The sequence below is a fragment of the Tauraco erythrolophus genome, chromosome 5 (assembly GCF_009769465.1).
Source record: "Tauraco erythrolophus isolate bTauEry1 chromosome 5, bTauEry1.pri, whole genome shotgun sequence".
Taxonomy (NCBI): Eukaryota; Metazoa; Chordata; class Aves; order Musophagiformes; family Musophagidae; genus Tauraco; species Tauraco erythrolophus.
The window spans coordinates 82,313,831-82,335,039 of NC_141469.1; the positions used below are offsets into that span (position 1 = coordinate 82,313,831).

Genomic DNA, 21,209 nt, shown 5'->3' on the forward strand with positions numbered 1-21,209 from the left:
GATGCCATCCAGAGGGACCTCGACAGGCTGGAGAGGTGGGCCTGTGAGAACCTCATGAAGTTCAACAAGGCCAAGTGCAAGGTCCTGCACGTGGGTCGGGGCAATCCCAAGAACAAGTACAGGCTGGGCGGAGAACGGATTGAGAGCAGCCCTGAGGAAAAGGATTTGGGAGTGCTGGTGGATGAGAAGCTCAACATGAGCCAGCAATGTGCGCTGGCAGCCCAGAAAGCCAACTGTGTCCTGGGCTGCATCCAAAGCAGCGTGGGCAGCAGGGTGAGGGAGGAGATTCTGCCCCTCTACTCTGCTCTCATGAGATCCCACCCGGAATACTGCGTTCAGCTCTGCAGTCCCCAACACAAGAAGGACATGGAGCTGCTGGAGCGGGTCCAGAGGAGGCCACAAAGATGATGCGAGGGCTGGAGCACCTCTCCTATGAAAACAGGCTGAGAGAGTTGGGGCTGTTCAGCCTGGAAAAGAGAAGGCTCCGGGGTGATCTTACTGCAGCCTTCCAGTGCCTAAAGGGGGCCTACAGGAAAGCTGGAGAGGGACTTTTTACAAGGGCGTGTAGTGATAGGACAAGGGGATTTAAACTGAAAGAGGGGGGATTTAGATTAGATATAAGGGAGAAATTTTTCACTCAGAGGGTGGTGAGGTACTGGAACAGGTTGCCCAGAGAAGCTGTAGATGTCCCATCCCTGGCAGTGTTCAAGGCCAGGTTGGATGAGGCTTTGGGCAACCTGGTGTAGTGGAGGGTGTCCCTGCCCGTGGCAGTGGGTTTGAAACTAGATGATCTTTGAGGTCCCTTCCAACACTAACCATTCTATGATTCTATGATTCTAAATCCCTTTGGTCAGCTGGGGTCAGCTGTCCCAGCTCTGTCCCCATCCAACTCCTTGTGCACCCCCAGTCTGCTCGCTGGGAGGAGCAGCGTGAGAAGCAGAAAAGGCCTTGACACTGTGTAAGCACCGCTGAGCAGTAACTAAAGCATCCCTGTATTTTCCACACTGCTTTCCTCACAAATCAAAAATATAGTCCCATGCAAGCTACTATGAAGAAAACTAATTCTATTCCAGCCTAAATGAGTATACTCTCATATCAGATCTTCAAGGTGAAGATACACGTTCCTGTACCAAGCAGGAGCTCAGCCTAGGGAAAGCACATGAGCAGCCCATAGGACTTTTTTGACAGCTACAAGATGAACCCCACCTGATCACTTGACTACAGCCTGGATTTGCTTCCTTTCCCTGTAAGAACAAACCTACCTGTAAAGCTGGTTACTATTTTTATCTCATTTACTAGGTGCAAAATCATAGAATCATAGAATCATAGAATCATTAGGGCTGGAAGGGACCTTCAAAGGTCATCTAGTCCAACCCCCCTGCAAGGAACAGGGGTATCTCCAACTAGATCAGGTTGCTCAGGGCCTCATCCAACCGGGCCTTGAACGTCTCCAGGGATGGAGCATCCACCACCTCTCTGGCAACCTGTTCCAGTGTTCTACAACTCTCATGGTAAAAAATTTTTTCCTAATATCCAACCTGAATCTACCTCCCTCTATTTTAAAACCATTACCCCTTGTCCTATCACAACTGGCCCTCCTGAACAGCCTCTCCCCATCTTTCTTGTAGGCCCCCTTGAGGTACTGGAAGACCGCTATAAGGTCACCCCGGAGCCTCCTCTTCTCCAGGCTGAACAGCCCCAACTCTTTCAGCTTGTCCTCATAGGAAAGGTGCTCCAGCCCTCTTATCATCTTCGTGGCCCTCCTCTGGACCCTCTCCAACTGGTCCATGTCCTTCTTATGTTGGGGACTCCAGAACTGGACGCAATACTCCAAGTGAGGTCTCACGAGGGCAGAGTAGAGGGGGAGAATCACCTCCCTCGACCTGCTGGCCACGCTCCTCTTGATGCAGCCCAGGACGCGGTTGGCCTTCTGGGCCGCAAGAGCACATTGCCGGCTCATATTGAGCTTCTCGAATGTCCTGCAGTGATTCACATCTCACCCACAGGCTGCTCTAGTTCTGTCTTCTCTGTAATCAGATGCTGTGGACACACAGCCCTGCCGCTGGAAGGACACAGCCCTGGTAGAAGAGACTCCAGCACCAGGCTCCAGGAGAGAAAGAGGAGGAGGTAAGGAGCACAGGTTTTGCTCACCGTGCTGCTTCTGTGCCTTCTCTTGGGAAGATGCTGCAAACTGGCATCAGCGTGTCTATATCATGTAGTCCAGGACACTTGCTGCCAAGAGACCCGGCTTCTGCTCTGTCTCCTGCAGATGTAGGGGAGGCGTTTGGTGCTACTGATGTGTTCAGGGGAAAGAACAGACAGCTGCTCTCTCCTGGGCAGAGGGTAAAGAAGGCTCAGACTGAGTCTAAACAGGGCCTTAGCGTTGCTCCAGGAGCTCAGCACCACCGCATGAGCTCCCTCACTAGATTGACAGTGGAGCAAGCAGTCTTTCACCATGCTTCAACCTCATCACTTGAAAAAGCCTGCAGGTAGTTCTAGGAAAGCTGAGAGAACACTGAAGAAGATTTCCTAAGGAGAAGGAGAAGCACGATCTGAGACATTGCCCCGTATCTCTGAGATGCTTGCCACTTCCTTCCACACCTCTGCCAGGACTGGATATGCTCCGGATCGAACCGTGTCATAGTCAGGGAGAGAACAGCCAAGCCAACACAGCGAACAAAACAGGGATTGCACACGCAGTCTTAAATGCTAAATCCCACATTTTACAATAAAAAAGATGGCACAAGATCCAAGCAGCTCTGAGGCTTGCACAACAGCAGATGAGCAAACCCTGCTTCTGCCAGCACAGGATCTTCCATTCTCCGTCAAACATGATCAGCAACACAAGTAAACACACGGCCAGGTACTCTGATAGCAGGATATCCTAACAACTTAGTGCTCAGAGCAGAATTACTTAGCACCCTACGGGTGTATGTTTGCCCTGTTTCTTTTTAGGCATTGCCATAATCACTTTGAGCGAAAACATGAAAATATTTATGCAACTATTATTTAAAAAAGAAAAAATCCTACAAACAAATACAACTATCTTCTAATATTTCGACACTTTCAGAAAAAGCAAAGAAGCCTGTCTCTGCTGAGGACCTTTTCTCCCTGCAAGTTGGAGCTCAGCTGCTCTCCCAACCCTTTAAAAGACCAGAGGGGGCCGTTATCTCTCATTTTGAGATAAGCCAGGAAGCAAGAAGGGTGCTAGGAGGAAAAAAGGTAGTATTGTTGTATAGCTTTCCAAAACCATCTTTTACTTCCACTGCCAAAGGTTTAATTCAGTAGTAGTGTTTGATGGGTACATGGGATTATTTTGCTGTTCTTACTGTTTGTCATGATCCATCTATGAAATGGGACTGATGAGCTCTGTTCCAAGTGCCTTTAGAACTGTTTTACCGCTCCTAGAAGTACCGGTATGGACTTAGTGTACTGGTGTAGCAGATCAGATTAACAGGTCACATTTGTGCTTACCTGGACAGTTTGACTTGACAGAGGAATTTTGGAGGAAGGAGAGAGAGTTCAGGGCTATCTTGTGTGGCATCCAATTATTATTACCCAGCTGGCCTGAATTGATTGAAACTGAATGTAATTAACTAATTAACTAAGGTTTAGGCCCTGCCTACTAAAGGTGGGCCATTTCCTCCTGGCTGTGGAAGATGCAATGGCATCCTTGGAGCTGCAGCCCAGGCTGGTGAGCAACAGTCTTGCTCCTGATTTGTGCCTTAACCTCTAAGCTGTAGGTATTTACTCTTGTGCGTGCAGCAGATGTAATTTCTGGAAGTAAGAGCAGCCTTACCTAAAACATTACTGTAGTATTGATCCCAGCTTCCCCAGACAAGGTAATGGTAGAAGATATCCTGCTCAGCGTAGATGAAGATGTTTTTTAGCCTTTCCAGGAAGGACATCCTATCTGTTAGCTGGCTTAGGATGGCTGGTACATAGGAAGGAGGTGCTGGCAGTGTGCCACAGAACCGCTCCACCGTGTTGCCCACGGAGAACCGGATGGTGTACATGAAGGGGATACCCAGCTTCTCAGCAAACAGCTCCCCGCTGGGCGTCAGTGGGTCTGCCAAGAGGACATCAAAGGTGGATGCCCTCAGTCTCTCCAGCAGCGCCTTGTTCTTCAGGACTCCATCACAAATGATTCTGGTTACTTTCTCCAGCTTGCGGAACAGTTGAGCCGTCTTGTAAAGACTTTCCCAGAAAGGCAGCGCCTTCTCCTCATAAAACCAAAACCAGAAAGCTTCTTCCAGTAAGGCAGCCATCTCCTTTTTGGTGATCGGCACCTCGACCACCTCAAACTGGAATGGTGACGGCTCTGTGGTGTTGAAGATGAGGAAGCACGAAGGCAGCAGCACCGTCACTTGGTGGCCCCGCACCGCGAGCTCCTGGAGGATGTACTCCATGTTCAGCCAGTGGCTGTTGTCAGCCGGCCAGACCAACACCTTCCCCCCGGACCCCCAGCCCAACACAGCCAGCAGCCACAGCGCTGCCACCCGCTTCCCAGCCATCGCCTGCCCTGTGTGCCAACGGCCCCATCACCCTCCTTCGCCGGGAGCTGCGGTGTGCCCGAGCTGGGCTGGGCATGTGCGGCACTGCCTTCTTCCGCAGGGGAGGGAACCGAGCTAGCTCTTCCGAAATCCTGGCCTGCAGAATGGCGTGTTTTCCTGGGGAAAACGGTGGCTGGCACCATCTGGTGGTAAATAGCTTGCTGAAGCTGGAAGGCGTGCTGCTTCTGGGCAGCGGGGAGAGCTGTCAGCCCGGGGGGGTCAGTTCAGCAAGGATTGTGTCCTGTTGGTCGTCCTGGCCCTCCTGCCTGTCTGACTACAGGCTCTGTGGTGTTGTTTGTTCGGTAGAAGAGGTGACTTTCTCATTCTCCTGGCTCTGCAAAGCACAGCTGGGGATGCAGCGAAGATGTTCGCCCACTGCGTGGGCAGCCTCTTGCTTCATAAAGCCACTGAGTGTTTGCAGTGCGTGTCAGGTGATGCTCCAGGGCTGCAGCTAAAATTTGCATCTCAAAGTGGGTGAAGCTGCACAGTGAGTGACTCCAGTATCAGAGTAAGACTGTCCTCACGTGAACTTCCTCTTCCAGAGCATGTCCTGCGAGAGGCCAGAGCTGGTAGGTGACAGTGTGGGCTGTCCTGCCTGCCCCTAGGTGCCAGTTATGCACTTAAAGTTGAGCCAGAAAATCTGTTAAACGGTTTTATTTATGGTCACCTTCTGATGTGTAATTAAGAAATAATTAACTCCTCTTCACTGGGCTAGAAATCATCATTACTGGCTTCTGCCTGGCTCTGTTACACAATGTTTTCTACTGATGTGGTGCAAGACTTCTGCTACAGCTTCCGCGCTGCCCAGAGCATCCTTTCCTGGGTGAGAATGAGGGTGACAGAAGCAGCTGGGCTGTGAGAAGCCAAGCTGAGATCCCCCATCTGCTGTGCACACGACAGCAGTCGGTGTGCTTGTGGCATCCTGCAGCAGGCAGGTGTTTGCAGGCAATTGGGCCCTGTGAGATTTGCAAATACCCTTTTCCATGAGCTCAGTAAAGGTCAGTAAGTGTACTTTACTAACCCCACCAAGGTTCGTAAAAATGACATGTTGATCATGTGACGTGGACAGTGGCATGGAGTGCACCCTCAGCAAGTTCGCCGATGACACCAAGCTGTGTGGTGCCGTCGACACGCTGGAAGGGAGGGATGCCATCCAGAGGGACCTCGACAGGCTGGAGAGGTGGGCCCGTACCAACCTCATGAAGTTTAACCAGGCCAAGTGCAAGGTCCTACATCTGGGTCATGGCAATCCCAGGCACAAATACAGACTGGGCGGAGAATGGATCGTGAGCAGCCCTAAGGAGAAGGACTTGGGAGTACTGGTGGATGAGAAGCTCAATATGAGCCGGCAATGTGCTCTTGCGGCCCAGAAGGCCAACCGCACCCTGGGCTGCATCAAGAGGAGCGTGGCCAGCAGGTCAAGGGAGGTGATTCTCCCCCTCTACTCTGCCCTCGTGAGACCTCACTTGGAGTATTGCGTCCAGTTCTGGAGTCCCCAACATAAGAAGGACATGGACCAGTTGGAGAGGGTCCAGAGGAGGGCCACGAAGATGATAAGAGGGCTGGAGCACCTTTCCTATGAGGACAGGCTGAAAGAGTTGGGGCTGTTCAGCCTGGAGAAGAGGAGGCTCCGGGGTGACCTTATAGCGGTCTTCCAGTACCTCAAGGGGGCCTACAAGAAAGATGGGGAGAGGCTGTTCAGGAGGGCCAGTTGTGATAGGACAAGGGGTAATGGTTTTAAAATAGAGGGAGGTAGATTCAGGTTGGATATTAGGAAAAAATTTTTTACCATGAGAGTTGTAGAACACTGGAACAGGTTGCCCAGAGAGGTGGTGGATGCTCCATCCCTGGAGACGTTCAAGGCCCGGTTGGATGAGGCCCTGAGCAACCTGATCTAGTTGGAGATATCCCTGTTCCTTGCAGGGGGGTTGGACTAGATGACCTTTGAAGGTCCCTTCCAGCCCTAACCATTCTATGATTCTATGATTCTATGATTCTATGATTCTATGATTCTATGATCATGTGATTAATACTTCAAGAGACATATTTTTCTACATATTCACTCAAAGAGCCCAGAAGAAAAGCCTGCAGAGGAAGACTTGTTGCTTTCACTGTTTGCTTGTGGGCGGAGGGTGTGTTTTAAATAACACTTGTTTTGTGCAAAGAGAACTGGTTTTCCATGACCAGCGACCTAAGTGAAGTCCCCATTACAAAGCCACGATGCATTTCAGTGCTGCTGCTGCGGGTGGCGAGATCGGCTTGGAGTTCACCAGCTCCCCCTCCTTGTTTCGTGTGATAATTTGATGTAAAGGGGTTCCGGTGGCAGGAGAGGGGCTTTGCACCCTGTGACTTCCCTGTTTTTTTTCTGGCCACCAGATTGGACTCCCATCCCCCTCGGGATTGAGCCAATCGGTGCCTCTGCGAATTGCCCTATTTAAGTCGGGACAAAGGAACCGGAAAAGGTGCTTTGCCCAGGAGTGAGGAGAGAAGGGAGGAGGGCATTGTCCCCACTCCCCAGCTCCCAGCCGGGAGCTGCTCACGCTGGTCCGGTGCCACCCACTGAGGATGGCTGCGATGGAGCCGGCTGGGGAACTCAGGGAGCACTCCGCCCCCGGGGTGCCCACTGGGCTGAGTTCACCCAGAGAGGACTGAGATCTGAGAGAAACGGCCACACTGACACCAGGTCAGTGAAGATGGAGTGGGACAAGGTGCTGGAGCTGAGTTTCCCCTGCAACCAGTGGTGAGACGGCAGGCAGCCCCCTGCAGCCAGGATGGACTCAGTGGAGCAGAGACCCACTCGCAGCCCATGGAGAAGCCACGTCGGAGAAGAGATGTCTGGGCCTGAGGACAGTCGTGAAGCATGGGACGCACAACAAGGTAGAAACGTATCTAAAGTCCCTGGGACGACCCATGCTGGAGCCAGTGGCAACAACTCGCTAAGAATCTGAGACTGTGGCAAAGCCCGCACTGCAGCGATCCGATGGGGAAGGATTGCATCCTGCGGATGGGACTCACGTTGGAGAAGTTTGTGGATTTTCCTTGTAAGTAGGGGATCCACTGGAGCAAGGAAAAAAGATTCAAGGACTCCTCCTCCTTTAAGAAAAGGAGCAGCAGTAACAACATGGATGAACTGACCTGCACTCCCCCATTCCCTGTCCCCCTGCACCGCTGGGGGAGCAGGTAGTGTCGGGAAGAAAAGGAAAGGGAGGGAAGATGCTGTTTTTAAGATCTGGCTTTGTTTCTTTTTATCCTCTCACGTAACCGGTTTTGTTTGTCCTTATTCTTTTAAGTAACTGTTAATAAATTGCTTTGCTTTACGAAAGCCAAGTCTGTTTTGCCCGGGACTGTGGTTGGTGGGTGCTCCTTCTCTGTTCTTGTCTTGACCCTCAGTCCTTTTATTACATTTTTCTCCTCTCCACTTCACTGGACAAGGAGTGAGAGAGCAGCTGTGTGGAGTTTAGTTGCTGGATCAGCCTAAACCACGACACTTGCCCAGAGGAAAAATGGCAAGCCAGCTGGTCAGGCTCCATCTTCTGGCTCCGGATCAGCAGAATTACTTTTTCCCCAGAAACTCTGCCGCCCGGGGTGACCGGGACACGGCGTCACCCCTGGTTGCTGCCTGTCAGCTGTGGCCGCTCCGCGCTGGGGCCGTAAGAGCCGCCCCGGCGGAGTCCGGCGAAGACGGAACACCCAGCACCAGCACAGCGGCATCCTCGCCCCGCAGCACGCCCGGGGGTGCCGGGGTCTGCTCGGCCCTGGGCAGAGAGACGTGGCGGCAGCACCAGGACCCGCCATGGCGGGGAAGCAGCCCCAGCGCTGTCCCCGGGCCCCAGAGGGCCCCCGGCGCCGGGAGCCGGGACCCGGCCCTGGCCCCCCCCTCCTGCCGTGCTCCCCTGCCAGTGCTGCGGCGGCGCCCCCTGGCGGCCGCGGATGGCCCCGCAGCCCCCCACGCTACCAGCACCGGTGGCACCACTGTGGCTCCCGGGCGCGACCCATCGCGCATCTTCTGCCACATCCCTCCTGATGCCTCCTCGGGGGTGCCCACCCCACAACCACCCCACGCCTGGGCCGTTGGCTTCCCATCCTCCGTGCCTCTTGGCCGAGCCAGCTGCATTAACCATTACCGGCCAGGAGGGCGCAGAGGACGGAGTGCCCGGGGTCGGCAGGCCTAACCCACAACAGTCCTTTTTTGGCGCCCAATGTCAGATCTTAAAACCGACACCTTTCCCCACTCCCCTCCCTTTCCTTTTCCTCCCCGCTCTACCTCCTCCCCCCAGCGGCGCAGGGGGCAGGGACTGGGGGAGTGCAGGTCAGTTCATCCAATGCTGTTACTGCCGCTCCTTTCTTAAAGGAGAAGGAGTCCTTACACCCTTTTCCCCTGCTCCAGTGGATCCCCTACTCACGAGGAAAAATCCACAAACTTCTCCAGTATGAGTCCTACCCGCAGGATGCAATCCTTCCCCATGGATTGTTTCAGTGTGGGCTTTACCACAGTCTCAGATTCGCCACTCACTCCGGCATGGGTCGTCACGCACACTCCAGATGCCTCTCTACCTTGTCATGTGTCCCAACACAACTGTCTTCAGGCTCAGGCATCTCCTCTCCACAGGCTGTGAGTGGGTCTCTGCTCTACCGAGGTCATCCTGGTTGCAGGGGGCCGCCTGCCATCTCGCCACTGGCTGCGAGGGAAACTCAGCTCCATCACCTCCTCCCGCTCCATCCTCACTGACCTGGTGTCGGTGTGGCCATTTCTCTCAGATCTCAGTCCTCTCTGGGTGAACTCTGCGCAGTGGGCACCCCAGGAGTGGGGCGCTCCCTGAGTTCCCCAGCCGGCTCCACCACCACCATTCTCAGTGGAAGGCACCAGCCCAACACAGGCAGCTGCCCGGCTGTGAGCCAGGGAGCGGGGGCAGTGCCCTCCTCCCTTCTCTCCTCACTCCTGGGCAAAGCACCTTTTCCGGTTCCTTTGTCCCGACTTAAATAGGGCAATTTGCAGAGGCACCCATTGGCTCAACCCCGAGGGGGACGGGAGTCCGATCTGGTGGCCAGGACGAGGTCTAACCTGGTTCCAAAACCAGGGAGGTCACAGGAAGCAAAGCCCCTCTCCTGCCACCAGAACCCTTCCCCCCCACCCCCATCAAACCATGACATGGGGTCCAGCCGGTCCCAAGGTCACAGTGGCTGCCAGCAGGGAGGATGGCCAGCGCCTCAGGGACCCGCCTTTGGCCATGAGTAGGGAAGATGTGGCCAGGGAGAAGCTGGGCAGCCTCTGTGGCATCCTCCTCTACAAGTGCTTCATCCAGGGCTGGCTGCAGGTGGAGGCTTTCCAAGCCCGGCTGGATCACCTGCTCATTGCCACCTACCCCAAATCAGGTGAGTGGCCCCAGGGAAGGGTGCAGGGGGATGGGGTAGCGCCAGCCCTTGCAACGCTGTCCCTGTCCTGCAGGCACAACATGGCTGAGAGATGTCCTGGACGTGATCTACCATGATGGTGATGTGCAGAAGTGCCAACGGGATGCCATCTTCGACAAGGTGCCTTTCCTGGAAATGAACGGCCCTGAGATGCCGAGTGGTGAGGTCCCCAGCCCTGCTGCGCCTCTGGGTTCATTGGGAGAGGGGCTGAGCTGCAGTGCGGATGCTCGGGCTCAGACCACTAAGCCCTCTGTTCTGCAGGTGTCGAGGTGCTGGAGAAAACCCTGTCCCTGTGGTTGGTGAAGACTCATCTCCCGGTTCAGCTCCTAACCTCCTTTGGGGACAAGGACTGCAAGGTAAAGCTGCAGGCGCTCCCACCTCTCTCCTGTCCCAGCAGCAGGGAGAGGGCACTGCGCTTCACCCCCCAACCACATCCTGGGCTGTCCCCAGGTTATCTACATGGCCTGCAACCCCAAGGATGTCGACATCTCCTACTACTACTTCTATCGGATGGCCAAGATGCATCCTGACCCCGGCACGATGGGCGAGTTCCTGGAGACCTCCATGGCTGGCAAAGGTGCGGTCTGAGCCCAGGGTGCCCACTCTGAAACATCAGTGAGGAGAGCATCCCCTGCTGCCCTGCTTTTTGACTGCATCCCACAGTGGCCTACAGGTCCTGGTATGAGCACGTGCAGGGCTGATGGGAGAAGAAGCAGGAGAAGCAGCTCCTCTACCTCTTCTATGAGGACATGAAGAAGGTGAGGGTGGGATGGAGGGGAAGGTGCTCCAGTTGCCCCCCAGTCTTTTTGGCAGCCTCCCCATGTCAGCTGACTCACAGGACCCACAGCGGGAGGTGCAGAAGATTCTGCGGTTCCTGGACAAGAAGGTGGTGGAGGGAACAGTGGCATGGATCCTTCAGCGCACCTCCTTCCAGGAGGTGAGGAAGAACACTGTCGCCAACTATGAGATCATGCCCACTGACCTGATGGACCACAACCTCTCTCCCTTCCTCTGGAAAGGTGGGGCTCAGCCAGTGGTGGAGGGCTTGGAGGAGTGTCTTGCAGCCCCCATCCATGGCTGCAAATATTTTGGGGGTGTCAAGATTTCCCTCACTCACTTTCTCGCCCCCAGGGATCTCTGGGGACTGGAAGAACCACGTCACCATGGCCCAGAATAAGCGCTTCAACCAGCACTACCAGGAGCACATGGCAGGCTCCGACCTCCGCTTCCAGATGGAGGCGCGAGGGGCTCATCTCCCTTCCTGGGGGGAGCTCCACTTCTCCCCGCTCCCCCAGTGGGGAGGGTGAGTCCAGGCGGAGCACCCTTGCACTGATTCGCTTTTCCCCCTGCAATAAATTGGGATAACCAGTGGGCGAGCCAGTGCCTGTGGGGAAAGGTGGGGGGGCTGAACCCCCCGAATCTTGGGCAGTGGCCAGGGGCACCCCCATATTCAGTGAATGGTAGGGTGGGCAAACACAGTGGATTTTTAGCTGGTGGTGGTCGGGCATTGCTGAGGGCAGGCATCCTCCCAAAACCCACCGCTGGCCCCTGACACCCTGGGCTGCCCCAGCCCCATCCTACCGAGACGTTTCGGGGGAGCAAAGATCCGCAGAGTGGAAAAACCCCAAAGTGCCAGTGAACCCACTGACCCCACAGATCTTGTGCACGCAGGAGCTTTCACCCCTCCACGTTGTGGCAAGTTTCTTGACAGAGCGGGTGGTGGCAGGGCTCGCCCCAGGATCCCTGGGCCAGCCGGAGCTCATCAGCCCAGGGTTTGCAGAGCAAAGGTAAAGGGAAAGGGAAACACCTCCCTGCCGGCGCCGTCCTTGCTGGACGGGGAACTCACCCTGTAACCTCTGAACTGGCTGCGGCAAGCCCTTGCTATGGGATGGCTGGAGCAAACCAGTCCCTGTCTCACTGGGAGCAAGGGTTTGCTGCTTTGAAGCCCCAAATTCCCCAGTTACACCCCATTTCCTGGCTGTTCTTGAGTTTCCAAGATGGCAGCTTCTTGGCAAGGCAGTCTCGTGGGATTGTTTCATCCCCAAAGAGACACAACCTTGATCCAGCTCCTAAAGAGCAGCAGCGCTATCAGGGGAGCGCTCCCACAGGAATAAATCCTTTCCATGCATTTATTTAAATAAATGCCGAGGGGGATCTCTGTGCTCCCCCAGCTCCTGGCTTTGCCTGCAGGGTTTGCAGGCACAGGCAATTTTGCTGACAGACAGACAGACGGACAAGCAGGGAGGGCATGTCCCTGCCTCCAAAACACCCCAACGCCTGACACTGTGTCCCACCTCCCTGGGAACTCAGCCCTGAGGACAAATCAGGGACGCTTCCCTCAAGGTTGCAAACAGGCTGCAAGCTGCTCCCCCTGCCTGGCCGCCACCTCTCCTGCCCTCCCTGCTCCCTCCCGGCTCACGTTCGCCCGTGGGAAGCAGGTAAGGAGGAGCTTTTCGCCACCACCTGCGCCTTTAAACGCTTTTCATAGAAGCACGATATCGGCTGCGCTCGTACTTTGCAACCCCGCCGACTTTGGCCCCGTGTTTGAGTGCCTCCTGCTAGCGAGCCCCGTGCCCGTGCGAGGAGCTGGGGACGTCCGCGGGGGTGACCCCCGGATCGGGACACCAGGTGATGCTCAAACCCCTCGGTGGGGATTTCCTCGCTGCGTTTGCCTTTGCGGGCGGAAGGGGAAGATGCGATTTCCTCCCACCGCCATCTGCGTGTTTACTGGGGGGGAGGGGAGGGTGCTGAGCACGGCACAACTCATCACAGGCATCTGGGGACCGTCCCCGGCCCCTCTCGCCCCTTCCCTGCACTCCTCCCTCCGCAGTCCCTGGACCAGGTCCCTCCAGGTCCCTTCCCTAACGACGTCCTCCGGCCTCCAGCCTCCCGCAGCGCCAGGCACCTCCTCCCCGCTCCTCCATCTTCCACGCAGGGAAGGGAAAATAACAAATCCGCCCCCTCAAGCTCCCGGCAAAGCTTTGCGTCCTCCCTGCCAGGGCGCCCGACGAAAAGGCAGGTAACGGCAAGACCCCAGCCATGGTCCGGGGGCTCGGCCCGCAAGTGGAGGTTCTGCGTGGGGGGGTACGGGGGGCTCGGAGGGGCTCGGTGAGCCTCTGGGAGATGGAGGCAAGTCGCAAAGCCGCTCTCCAAAAATCACAGCCTAGGGGTTTAGCAACCAGCGTCTCAAGTGTTTCCACCCCAGCTGGCAGGTGAAGTGTCCCAGGGAGAGTCCTGGTGAGCCCCACTCCCCCTGCCTCTCTCCTTCAAACCTTCACGTAGCCCCCCAGCCCCAAACAGGGCTTCCCCGTGCCACCGCACAGCAGAGCCGGGGGAGAAACAGCCGTGGGGGAGCAGAAAGCAGCCTGCAACCCCAGTCAGCAAAGCCCCTGCGAGCTTTTACACCCCAGGAACACCACTGCCGGCTTGGCACGGGTGGCTGCCCACTGCCTGCGCTGACCTGATCCCCCCAGGGCTGGCTGTGCTGCTCCACACTCCCTGCTCCGCTAGCCAGCCGCCACAATCCCAGCTGGAGGCAGGTGCTGCCTCCCAGGATGCCAACAAGCAGGGGATGACAGTTTCCTTCCCATGGCCGGATGGTGGGACTCAGCAGGGCTTTTGGGGATACCCAAGGGATGAGGTGGCCCCATGATGCTCCCTGCTGCCAGCCAGCCCCCCTCCACGTCCCCGTCCCCGGCAGGATGGCCAATTTGGATGCCTACCTGCGGCAGCCCTGGCGCACAGTGCACGGCATCCCCATGGTCAGCGCCTTCACCCAGGGCTGGGAGCGGTCGATGCCTTCCAGAGCCGCCCTGACGACATCGTGGTGGTCACCTTCCCCAAATCCGGTGAGTGTCCCCAGGCGCTGGAGAGGGGCTGCGCTTGGGAAGGGAGGTACCATCTCCTCCAGGGACTTGAGGAGATACCGAAAGGCAATGCTGGTGCATGATGCCCCTCTGGCGCCCGGGATGGGGCTCTGGTGGGAAGGCACCAGCCGGACGCCAGACCTCTCCTCACCAGGCACCACCTGGGTCAGCGAAATCGTGGACATGATCCTGAAAGGTGGAGACCTCGAAAAATGCAAGCAGGATGCCATCATCAACAGAGTGCCCATGCTGGAGTTTGCTGCCCCTGGGAAGCTGCCGGCAGGTAGCAGGGTGGCAGGGGAGGGTGGGAGGCAGAGGGTGTCAGATGTGGAGTAGGCTTGTTTTTTTGGGGGTGTGCACCTCACCAACAGCAGGAGCACTCCCGGGAGAAACCTCCTTTGCAGGCACGGATCAGCTGGAGGCCATGGCGTCCCCTCGCATCATCAAGACCCACATCCCAGCTCACATCTTGCCCAAATCCTTCTGGGAAAACCGCTGCAAGGTAAAAGGCAGGAAAGGACACACCTGCAGCGATTCAACAGAGATAAAGGGGGAACCTGCCCCACCAGAACCTTGCAAGTTCCCATATCTCACCAAGCCCTCTGCAGATGATCTATGTGGGGCGCAATGCCAAGGACGTGGCTGTCTCCTTCTACCACTTTGACCTGATGAACAAGCTGCACCCGCACCCTGGCACATGGGCTCAGTACCTGGAGGAGTTCATGGCCGGCAGAGGTGGGACAGGGCACCCATGGGTGCATGTGGGGGACCCTGGGGGTTCTGCCACCCACTGACACTCCATGACTGCTCTCCCCATACAGTGGCATATGGCTCTTGGTATGACCACGTCAAGGGCTACTGGGAGAGGAGGAAGGATCACCCCATTCTCTACCTCTTCTATGAGGACCTGAAGGAGGTGAGGGACTGGGGTGGATGGTGGTGTGGAGTCTGGGGGGTGGCAGGGGGTGAGCGGTCGGCCCCTGTCCTGCAGGACCCCCGCCGGGAGATTGCCAAGGTGGCCCAGTTCCTGGGGCAGGAGCTGCCGGAGGCAATGCTGGATGCCATCAACAGGCACACCTCCTTTGAGGCCATGCGGGACAACCCCACCACCAACTACAGCATGGTGCCCTCCCACCTCATGGACCACGGCATCTCCCCCTTCATGCGCAAAGGTGAGCAGCTCTGGGGGGCTCTTGGTGCATCATCCCCCCAGACCCCCACTGATTCCCATCTCGCCCGGCTCCAGGCACCGCTGGAGACTGGAAGAACCACTTCACCGTGGCCCAGAGCGAGCGCTTTGACCAGGACTACGCGCAGAAGATGTCAGGCACCGACCTGCGCTTCCGCACCCAGATCTGAGGACGCCCTGCCGGACGCCCCCCAAATCCGACCCATGCCGATGGCACCGCTGCTGTGCCGGGGGGCTCCCGCCCTGCTCCTGGGACGACTGGGGAGCAATAAAACGTCCTCCCTGACCCCCTCGGGCTGCTCACTGCCCTGAGGCTGCGCCCACCCCGACCCCGCCGTGTCCCCGGCCGCTGGTCCCGCCTCGGGCTGGGACACGCCGGTGCCACCCGGTCCCCTCCGGGCCGCCGTGGCGGGGGGATTCGCCGCCGGCAGCTCGCGGGAGCGCAGAGAATTTCGGCAAAACGGCGCCGGGGGAAGGTGCCGGCTGGGAGCAGGCAGCGAGGGGCGGCCTCCCCCGTCCCGGTGCGGCGGGACCCGCGCCGGGACTGCTGGGCGGGGAGCGGGGCCGGTGGGGCCGGACGTGCCGGCTGCGGCGCCGCCGGGAGGTCGGTGGCCGCCGGCTTCGCCCCGCGTTCGCTCCGCCCTGCCCGGCGCTGCCCGCCCTGCCTCTGCCCGGCCCCTCCCGCGGAAAACCGCCGCGGGGCCCCGCGGCTCGCGGTCGTTCCGCCGGCACCCTCCCGGTGCCACCCTCCCTCCCGGTGCCACCCTCCCGGTGCCACCCTGCCTCCCGGTGCCACTCTCCCGGTGTCACCCTCCCGGCGCAGCGCAGCCGCGGCAGGTGAGGCGAGTGCCCTGGGAACCCCCCCGTGGGCGCCGTGCCCACGCTCAGCCGCTCGGGTCCCTGTGTGCGGGGTCCAGGGAGGTGAGTTTTGGGTATTTTGGGGTGCAGGCGGTGCCTCTAAACCCCCCCTTGGGCTGGGGGCTGCTGCGATAACCCCAGCGACCCTGTTCGCTGCTCCCCTAGGGTGCTGAGGCAGGGGGAGAGGTGCCTGACCTGGGTGACACTGGCACCCTGCGGGCACCCCCAGTCCTTGCTGGGGTGCAGGGTGGGCTCCTGCCCCAGCAGATGGGACCTCCATCCCCAATGGTGGGGGTAGCACCAAGGCCGCCGTGACCTTCGGTCCCTGTGCTGGTGGCATCACTACCGCTCCCCGGGCAGGCACGGTGCCAGGTGCCTGCACTGCCCTGGACAGCGGCTGCCTGGGAGCACATGGAGACCCGTCTCTCACTGGCCAGTTTCCCCCACATCCCCGTGCCCAGCAGGATGGCCAGTCCGGACACCTACGTGCGACAGCCCTGGCGCATGGTGCATGGCATCCCCATGGTCTGTGCCTTCACCTATGACTGGGAGCGAGTCGACAACTTCCAGAGCTTCCCTGAGGACATCGTGGTGGTCACCTTCCCCAAATCCGGTGAGCATCCCCAAATCCACCAGACGTGGTGGTCCCAGGTGGGCAAGCATGTTGCATGGCCAGGACCCACTGCCTGGGGGGACGTGGCACATTCAGGGCTGTTGAGACAGAGTCTTGTGGGATTTTCCTTCACCCCCATGGAACCTGGTTGGGGTCCAAGCAGTTGTCGGCACTGAGCCCCCAACACTGCTCTGGCCACCACCCTGGTGGGTTGCTTTCTGCAGGCACCACCTGGGTCTGCGAGATCATAGACATGATCCTGCAAGGTGGCGACCCTGAGAAGTGCAAGCGAGACATCATCAGCAAGAGGGTGCCCATGCTGGAGTTCGCTGCCCCTGGGGAGATGATGGCAGGTAGCGAGGTGCAGGGGCTCAGCTGCAGGTGCTTCACCAGGGGCTGAGCCTGGGGGGACTCTGCCAAAGGCCTGCTGGGGACATGCTCTGGCATTCCCCAGGGACGGACCTGCTGGCCACCATGCCCTCACCCCGCGTGGTGAAGACCCACCTGCCTGCACATATCCTGCCCAAATCCTTCTGGGAAAACCGCTGCAAGGTAACCCCAAAACGTGGTCTCTGCCCCAGGGCATTGCACCACCCTGATTCCTGTGGGGCAGCACCCTCCAGTGCTCCCTCCAGCATCCTAAGCTGTGTCAGGAGCCCTAGGGGCTGGAGCGTCCCCCCTGTTGGGGGTCCTGAAGCTGCCTCTCATACCCCACGTCTTCTCGGCAGATCATCTATGTGGGGCGCAATGCCAAGGATGTGGCTGTCTCCTTCTACCACTTTGACCTGATGAACAAGTTAGAGCCGCACCCTGGGACGTGGGCCCAGTACCTGGAGGAGTTCATGGCCGGCAGAGGTTGGACAGGGCACCCCTGGGGGGAGTGTCACCCCATATCCCTCCTCCAGCCCTGCCACTGACACCCCCTGGCTGCTCTCCCCACACAGTGGCATATGGCTCTTGGTATGACCACGTCAAGGGCTACTGGGAGAGGAGGAAGGATCACCCCATTCTCTACCTCTTCTATGAGGACTTGAAGGAGGTGAGGGACTGGGGTGGATGGTGGTGTGGAGTCTAGGGGGTGGCAGGGGAGTGAGCATCTGCCCCTGTCCTGCAGGACCCCCGCCAGGAGATTGCCAAGGTGGCCCAGTTCCTGGGGCAGGAGCTGCCGGAGGCAATGCTGGATGCCATCAACAGGCACACCTCCTTTGAGGCCATGCGGGACAACCCCTCCACCAACTACAGCATGGTGCCCTCCCACCTCATGGACCACGGCATCTCCCCCTTCATGCGCAAAGGTGAGCAGCTCTGGGGGGCTCTTGGTGCATCATCCCCCAGACCCCCACTGACTCCCATCTCGCCCGGCTCCAGGCACCGCTGGAGACTGGAAGAACCACTTCACCGTGGCCCAGAGTGAGCGCTTTGACCAGGACTATGCGCAGAAGATGTCGGGCACCGACCTGCGCTTCCGCACCCAGATCTGAAGATGCACCATTGTGCACACCTCCAACTCACCCCCATCAATTCCACTCCCCAGCAGCGCCCCGGCTTCCCAGCGTCAGAGGAACTTCAGCAAAAATAAAGTCTTATTTCTGCATCTTCCTTCCAAATTTGCACAAATTTGTGAAAGCTGCTGCATTGCTATAAAGCATAGCAGAGCCTCAACTCACCTCACATCACCCCAGCCCCGCGTTGCCCAGCCAGGACATGTGTAGGATACACCCATGTGGCTTTTTTTTGAGGAATAAAAAAGCCTGTACATGGCACAGAGGCACTTCCAGCACGCGACGAATAAAAGTTGTTAGCAGCTCCCACATGGCTGGGGCTCTCATAGGGTCCTGCACCCATGGCCTCCTGCCTCAGAAACCCCCCTGCTGATGTCACACTTTGAGGTGGTATAGGACAGGACAGGGCACGATGGTGGCCATGCCCCCCCTCCTTGCTGCTGAGGCCACGTGGAAAAGATGAGGTGATCGGGATGGGGACAAAACCAGCTCCAGGGTGGCTGGGAGACAAGATGCAGCCTGGAGAGCTTGGGACCAATCCATCCACCCAGGAGCAATGAAGCTGAAGGCAAAAAGAGCAGTTGCCCAGTTGCTTTTGTGCTGTTTTGCCTGTTGTGCTATGCCTGTCTGCCTGCAACCACATGGCTCACCAGGTATGGTGGGTGCCCAGGGGGTCAGAGGATGGGGTCCCCTCGGCTGCTTCCTCTCCCACTGTGACCAGAAAACCCACAGCTGAAAGCCACGCTGTAGCACCATGCACGTGATGCAGCTAAGGGGTTACCACACCATTGCTAAAAGCTGGTGCTTTTAAAATAACTGGTTTTATGTCGGATGGTTGTTGAGTCCCCGTTCCTCAGATGCTGTCCTCTCCTGCTCATGTTCATCATCCTCTCTTCTGCTTGGTACACATGCAAGACAAACCTGCCTGCAACCTGGAGGAAACGTTCATTGCCTGTAGGCACGGAGCATCTCTGAAGATGCAATTTTGTTCCTCAGGACTGGGTGAAACGGGTCAAGACGTTAGCAAAAATGACCGGGAACCTGAGGGACAGGCAAGGTGACAGGGATGCAGCCAGGCACAATGCAGCACTGAAACAGGGGCCATCGGATGTGAAACAGCTCTGCTGTGCTCCACGAATGAGACTGACAGTCAGCTGGGACCTGTCTGGGAATATAAGCAGCAAAACTGAGTTAAGTCCCCTCGTTCAGCAAAATCCTTGGAGTTTGACCTGTAGGAACCATAAACCCCCAACAGAAGTGGGTGTGGTGGGTGTTGCAGCAGAGAGAGCTCTTACCTACCTGGATGGGTGCGCAGAAAACAAGGAGAAAAAGAGAAGATACAGAACTGTGATCTCTCCTTGGAAGAAATGTTACTTTAAGTCATAATAAAATAATTGCCAATGGTTCCTGGTTCTCTCTCAGGTGCTGGGAGCTTCTCTGTGTTGTGTGGTGCAGTTTGTGCACTGCTTGGGTGGGGTGAGGGGTTACAGAAGACGCAGCAGGTTCTGAACCTCGCTGACCCCTCTTCCCTTGCAGTCTCAGCACAAACAAAGCTGAGCCAGAAACGCCAGGAGAGGAGACAGTAAAGATAATGCAGGTAATTACAGAGGAGAGCAGAGATAGCTGAACTGGTGAGAGGTGGCTTCAGCTGCTTCTGTCATACAGAAAAGATGCCACGTAGGGAAGCAGCTCCCGGGCCAGATGTGGTTCCCTGTGACTGATCACCCAGTAGTTTTGTCTCCTACAGATATGCCTTTGAAGCCCTGAGTCTCGTGACAGCTACCACATCCCGTAGCATGTTGTGCCTCTCCTGGGGATTTGCTTACCTCTCACAATTGCTTTTCTGGGTGGGGGCTGAGGTCCCTTACTTCGTGCACCGAGATACTACCAGCAATTCATCTACGATGACCTTCCCCATCCTTTGGGACTCTGTAGGCTTTCCTCATCAGACGGACTCCCCCAGCTGGGTGTTTTTAAGCCGAAGGCATCTTAGTCTATTCAGGCACTGGATTTCCTCTTCTGGTTTCTCTCTGAGCCCCTCGACATCGTGACGTCTCGCTACAGGAATTTCCTTTCATTCTTACTCCCGCTGTTGTGACTCAGCATTTGGGTCCTGCTGCTCTTGCCAAGGCCTGCTCCTCTGCTAATGTCAACAACTTGTTCCTCTGTGATTTGTTCCAGGTCTTTTCTTCCCTCCCTAAATCTCTTGCACGCCTGTCTGTTGCTGTTTGAATATAAATCCAGGCTTCCCAGTCACCTTGCTTTGCTCCTTACATGTTTGCATTTGTGTGGAAGCACACGATTTATTTTTTGTTTCCCCAAAGCATCTCTGGTGTGACAGATTACTCTTTAATTAGACACGTCTTTCCTCTTCATAATTCAGACAGCAGCTCCTGTGAAATGTACAGGGAAATAAAATATGCTTCACAAAGTGCTTTCATTCACTGTTCTTGATAAGAATTGACTTTTTTAATATTTACAGATTTATCCCTGGGCTCAAAGTGCAATCTTAACAGCAGCCGCCCTCAGTGCTGCAGGTATTGTGCCTGTTAGCAGCTGAAGAGAAGCAACACAGCCAGCCAGGGCTGGCTGAAACGCTGTGCCACAGAGGTTTGGTGTAGACCCAAACTGCTAAGACCCCAGGAAAGAACCAGCTACTTGATTATGAAGCCAGGGGAGGGTTCGCAGAAGTAAATTTGCCTTTAAAAGCACCATCTGGCAAATCAGGGTGGGACGAGTGCAGCTCCCTTGTGAACACCCTTGTAAAACCAGGACTTTGAAGCCCTTGACATGAAGACAGAGCCTCTCTTCCTGCTGCTCGTCGATGCCAAGGTGTACACATGGCAGGTGAAAGTCTCGATGGGGACTGAGGAGCCTTCCTCGTGGCCGTGCGCAGACCCCTGGGACCAGAGCAATGGGTTTGCAGCTGGCTTAGAGGCAGGAGCTCAGGCGAAGTCCTTGATGCTCCCAGTAAGAGCGGCCAAGGGTGCTCCTGCACCGCATGCAGAGGTCCAGGCATCCGAGCTGATGATATCTAAAGCAGAGGATGTTCCTTCCTCTCACTCCTCCAGCCTTGACACACCCCAGGTGCAGGATACAGCAGCCCCAGCTGAAACCCCACTCATGCCTCCAGTGCAAACAGGAGGAAACACAAACCTCTCCTGGTGGAATATCCTGAGGGACGAGATGGCATCCCTTACAGCTACAAGGTGAAGC

At 56.9% G+C, this 21,209-nt stretch overlaps 2 protein-coding genes and 2 pseudogenes across 2 annotated transcripts; 3 read left to right on the top strand and 1 right to left on the bottom strand.

The window, feature by feature from the left end:
• Positions 1-3,725: 3,725 nt before the first annotated feature.
• On the bottom strand, positions 3,726-4,514 carry LOC147528772 (UDP-glucuronosyltransferase 2A2 pseudogene; annotated as a pseudogene).
• A 5,267-nt stretch (positions 4,515-9,781) lies between these two features.
• On the top strand, positions 9,782-11,272 carry LOC104373190 (sulfotransferase 1 family member D1-like; annotated as a pseudogene).
• A 2,448-nt stretch (positions 11,273-13,720) lies between these two features.
• Positions 13,721-15,190, top strand: LOC104373191 (sulfotransferase 1B1-like). Its single transcript, XM_086611501.1, has 7 exons — positions 13,721-13,813; positions 13,986-14,114; positions 14,236-14,333; positions 14,440-14,566; positions 14,653-14,747; positions 14,823-15,003; positions 15,078-15,190. The coding sequence occupies exons 2-7, from the start codon at positions 14,015-14,017 to the stop codon at positions 15,188-15,190; spliced, it is 714 nt and encodes a 237-aa protein (XP_086467627.1). The 5' UTR covers positions 13,721-13,813; positions 13,986-14,014.
• Positions 15,191-16,343: 1,153 nt separating this feature from the next.
• Positions 16,344-17,972, top strand: LOC104369887 (sulfotransferase 1B1). Its single transcript, XM_086611363.1, has 7 exons — positions 16,344-16,491; positions 16,716-16,844; positions 16,946-17,043; positions 17,220-17,346; positions 17,436-17,530; positions 17,606-17,786; positions 17,860-17,972. The coding sequence occupies exons 1-7, from the start codon at positions 16,344-16,346 to the stop codon at positions 17,970-17,972; spliced, it is 891 nt and encodes a 296-aa protein (XP_086467489.1).
• Positions 17,973-21,209: the final 3,237 nt, after the last annotated feature.

What these genes read in the sequence shown, in the direction of transcription:
- LOC104373191 (XM_086611501.1), top strand. Translation starts at nt 14,015, where the DNA reads ATGATCCTGAAAGGTGGAGACCTCGAAAAATGCAAGCAGGATGCCATC. An exon ending in GGAGTTCATGGCCGGCAGAG is followed by an intron (nt 14,567 to 14,652) that starts GTGGGACAGGGC and finishes CTCCCCATACAG; the next exon opens with TGGCATATGGCTCTTGGTAT. An exon ending in CTCCCCCTTCATGCGCAAAG is followed by an intron (nt 15,004 to 15,077) that starts GTGAGCAGCTCT and finishes GCCCGGCTCCAG; the next exon opens with GCACCGCTGGAGACTGGAAG.
- LOC104369887 (XM_086611363.1), top strand. Translation starts at nt 16,344, where the DNA reads ATGGCCAGTCCGGACACCTACGTGCGACAGCCCTGGCGCATGGTGCAT. An exon ending in GGTCACCTTCCCCAAATCCG is followed by an intron (nt 16,492 to 16,715) that starts GTGAGCATCCCC and finishes TGCTTTCTGCAG; the next exon opens with GCACCACCTGGGTCTGCGAG. An exon ending in TCTGGGAAAACCGCTGCAAG is followed by an intron (nt 17,044 to 17,219) that starts GTAACCCCAAAA and finishes TCTTCTCGGCAG; the next exon opens with ATCATCTATGTGGGGCGCAA.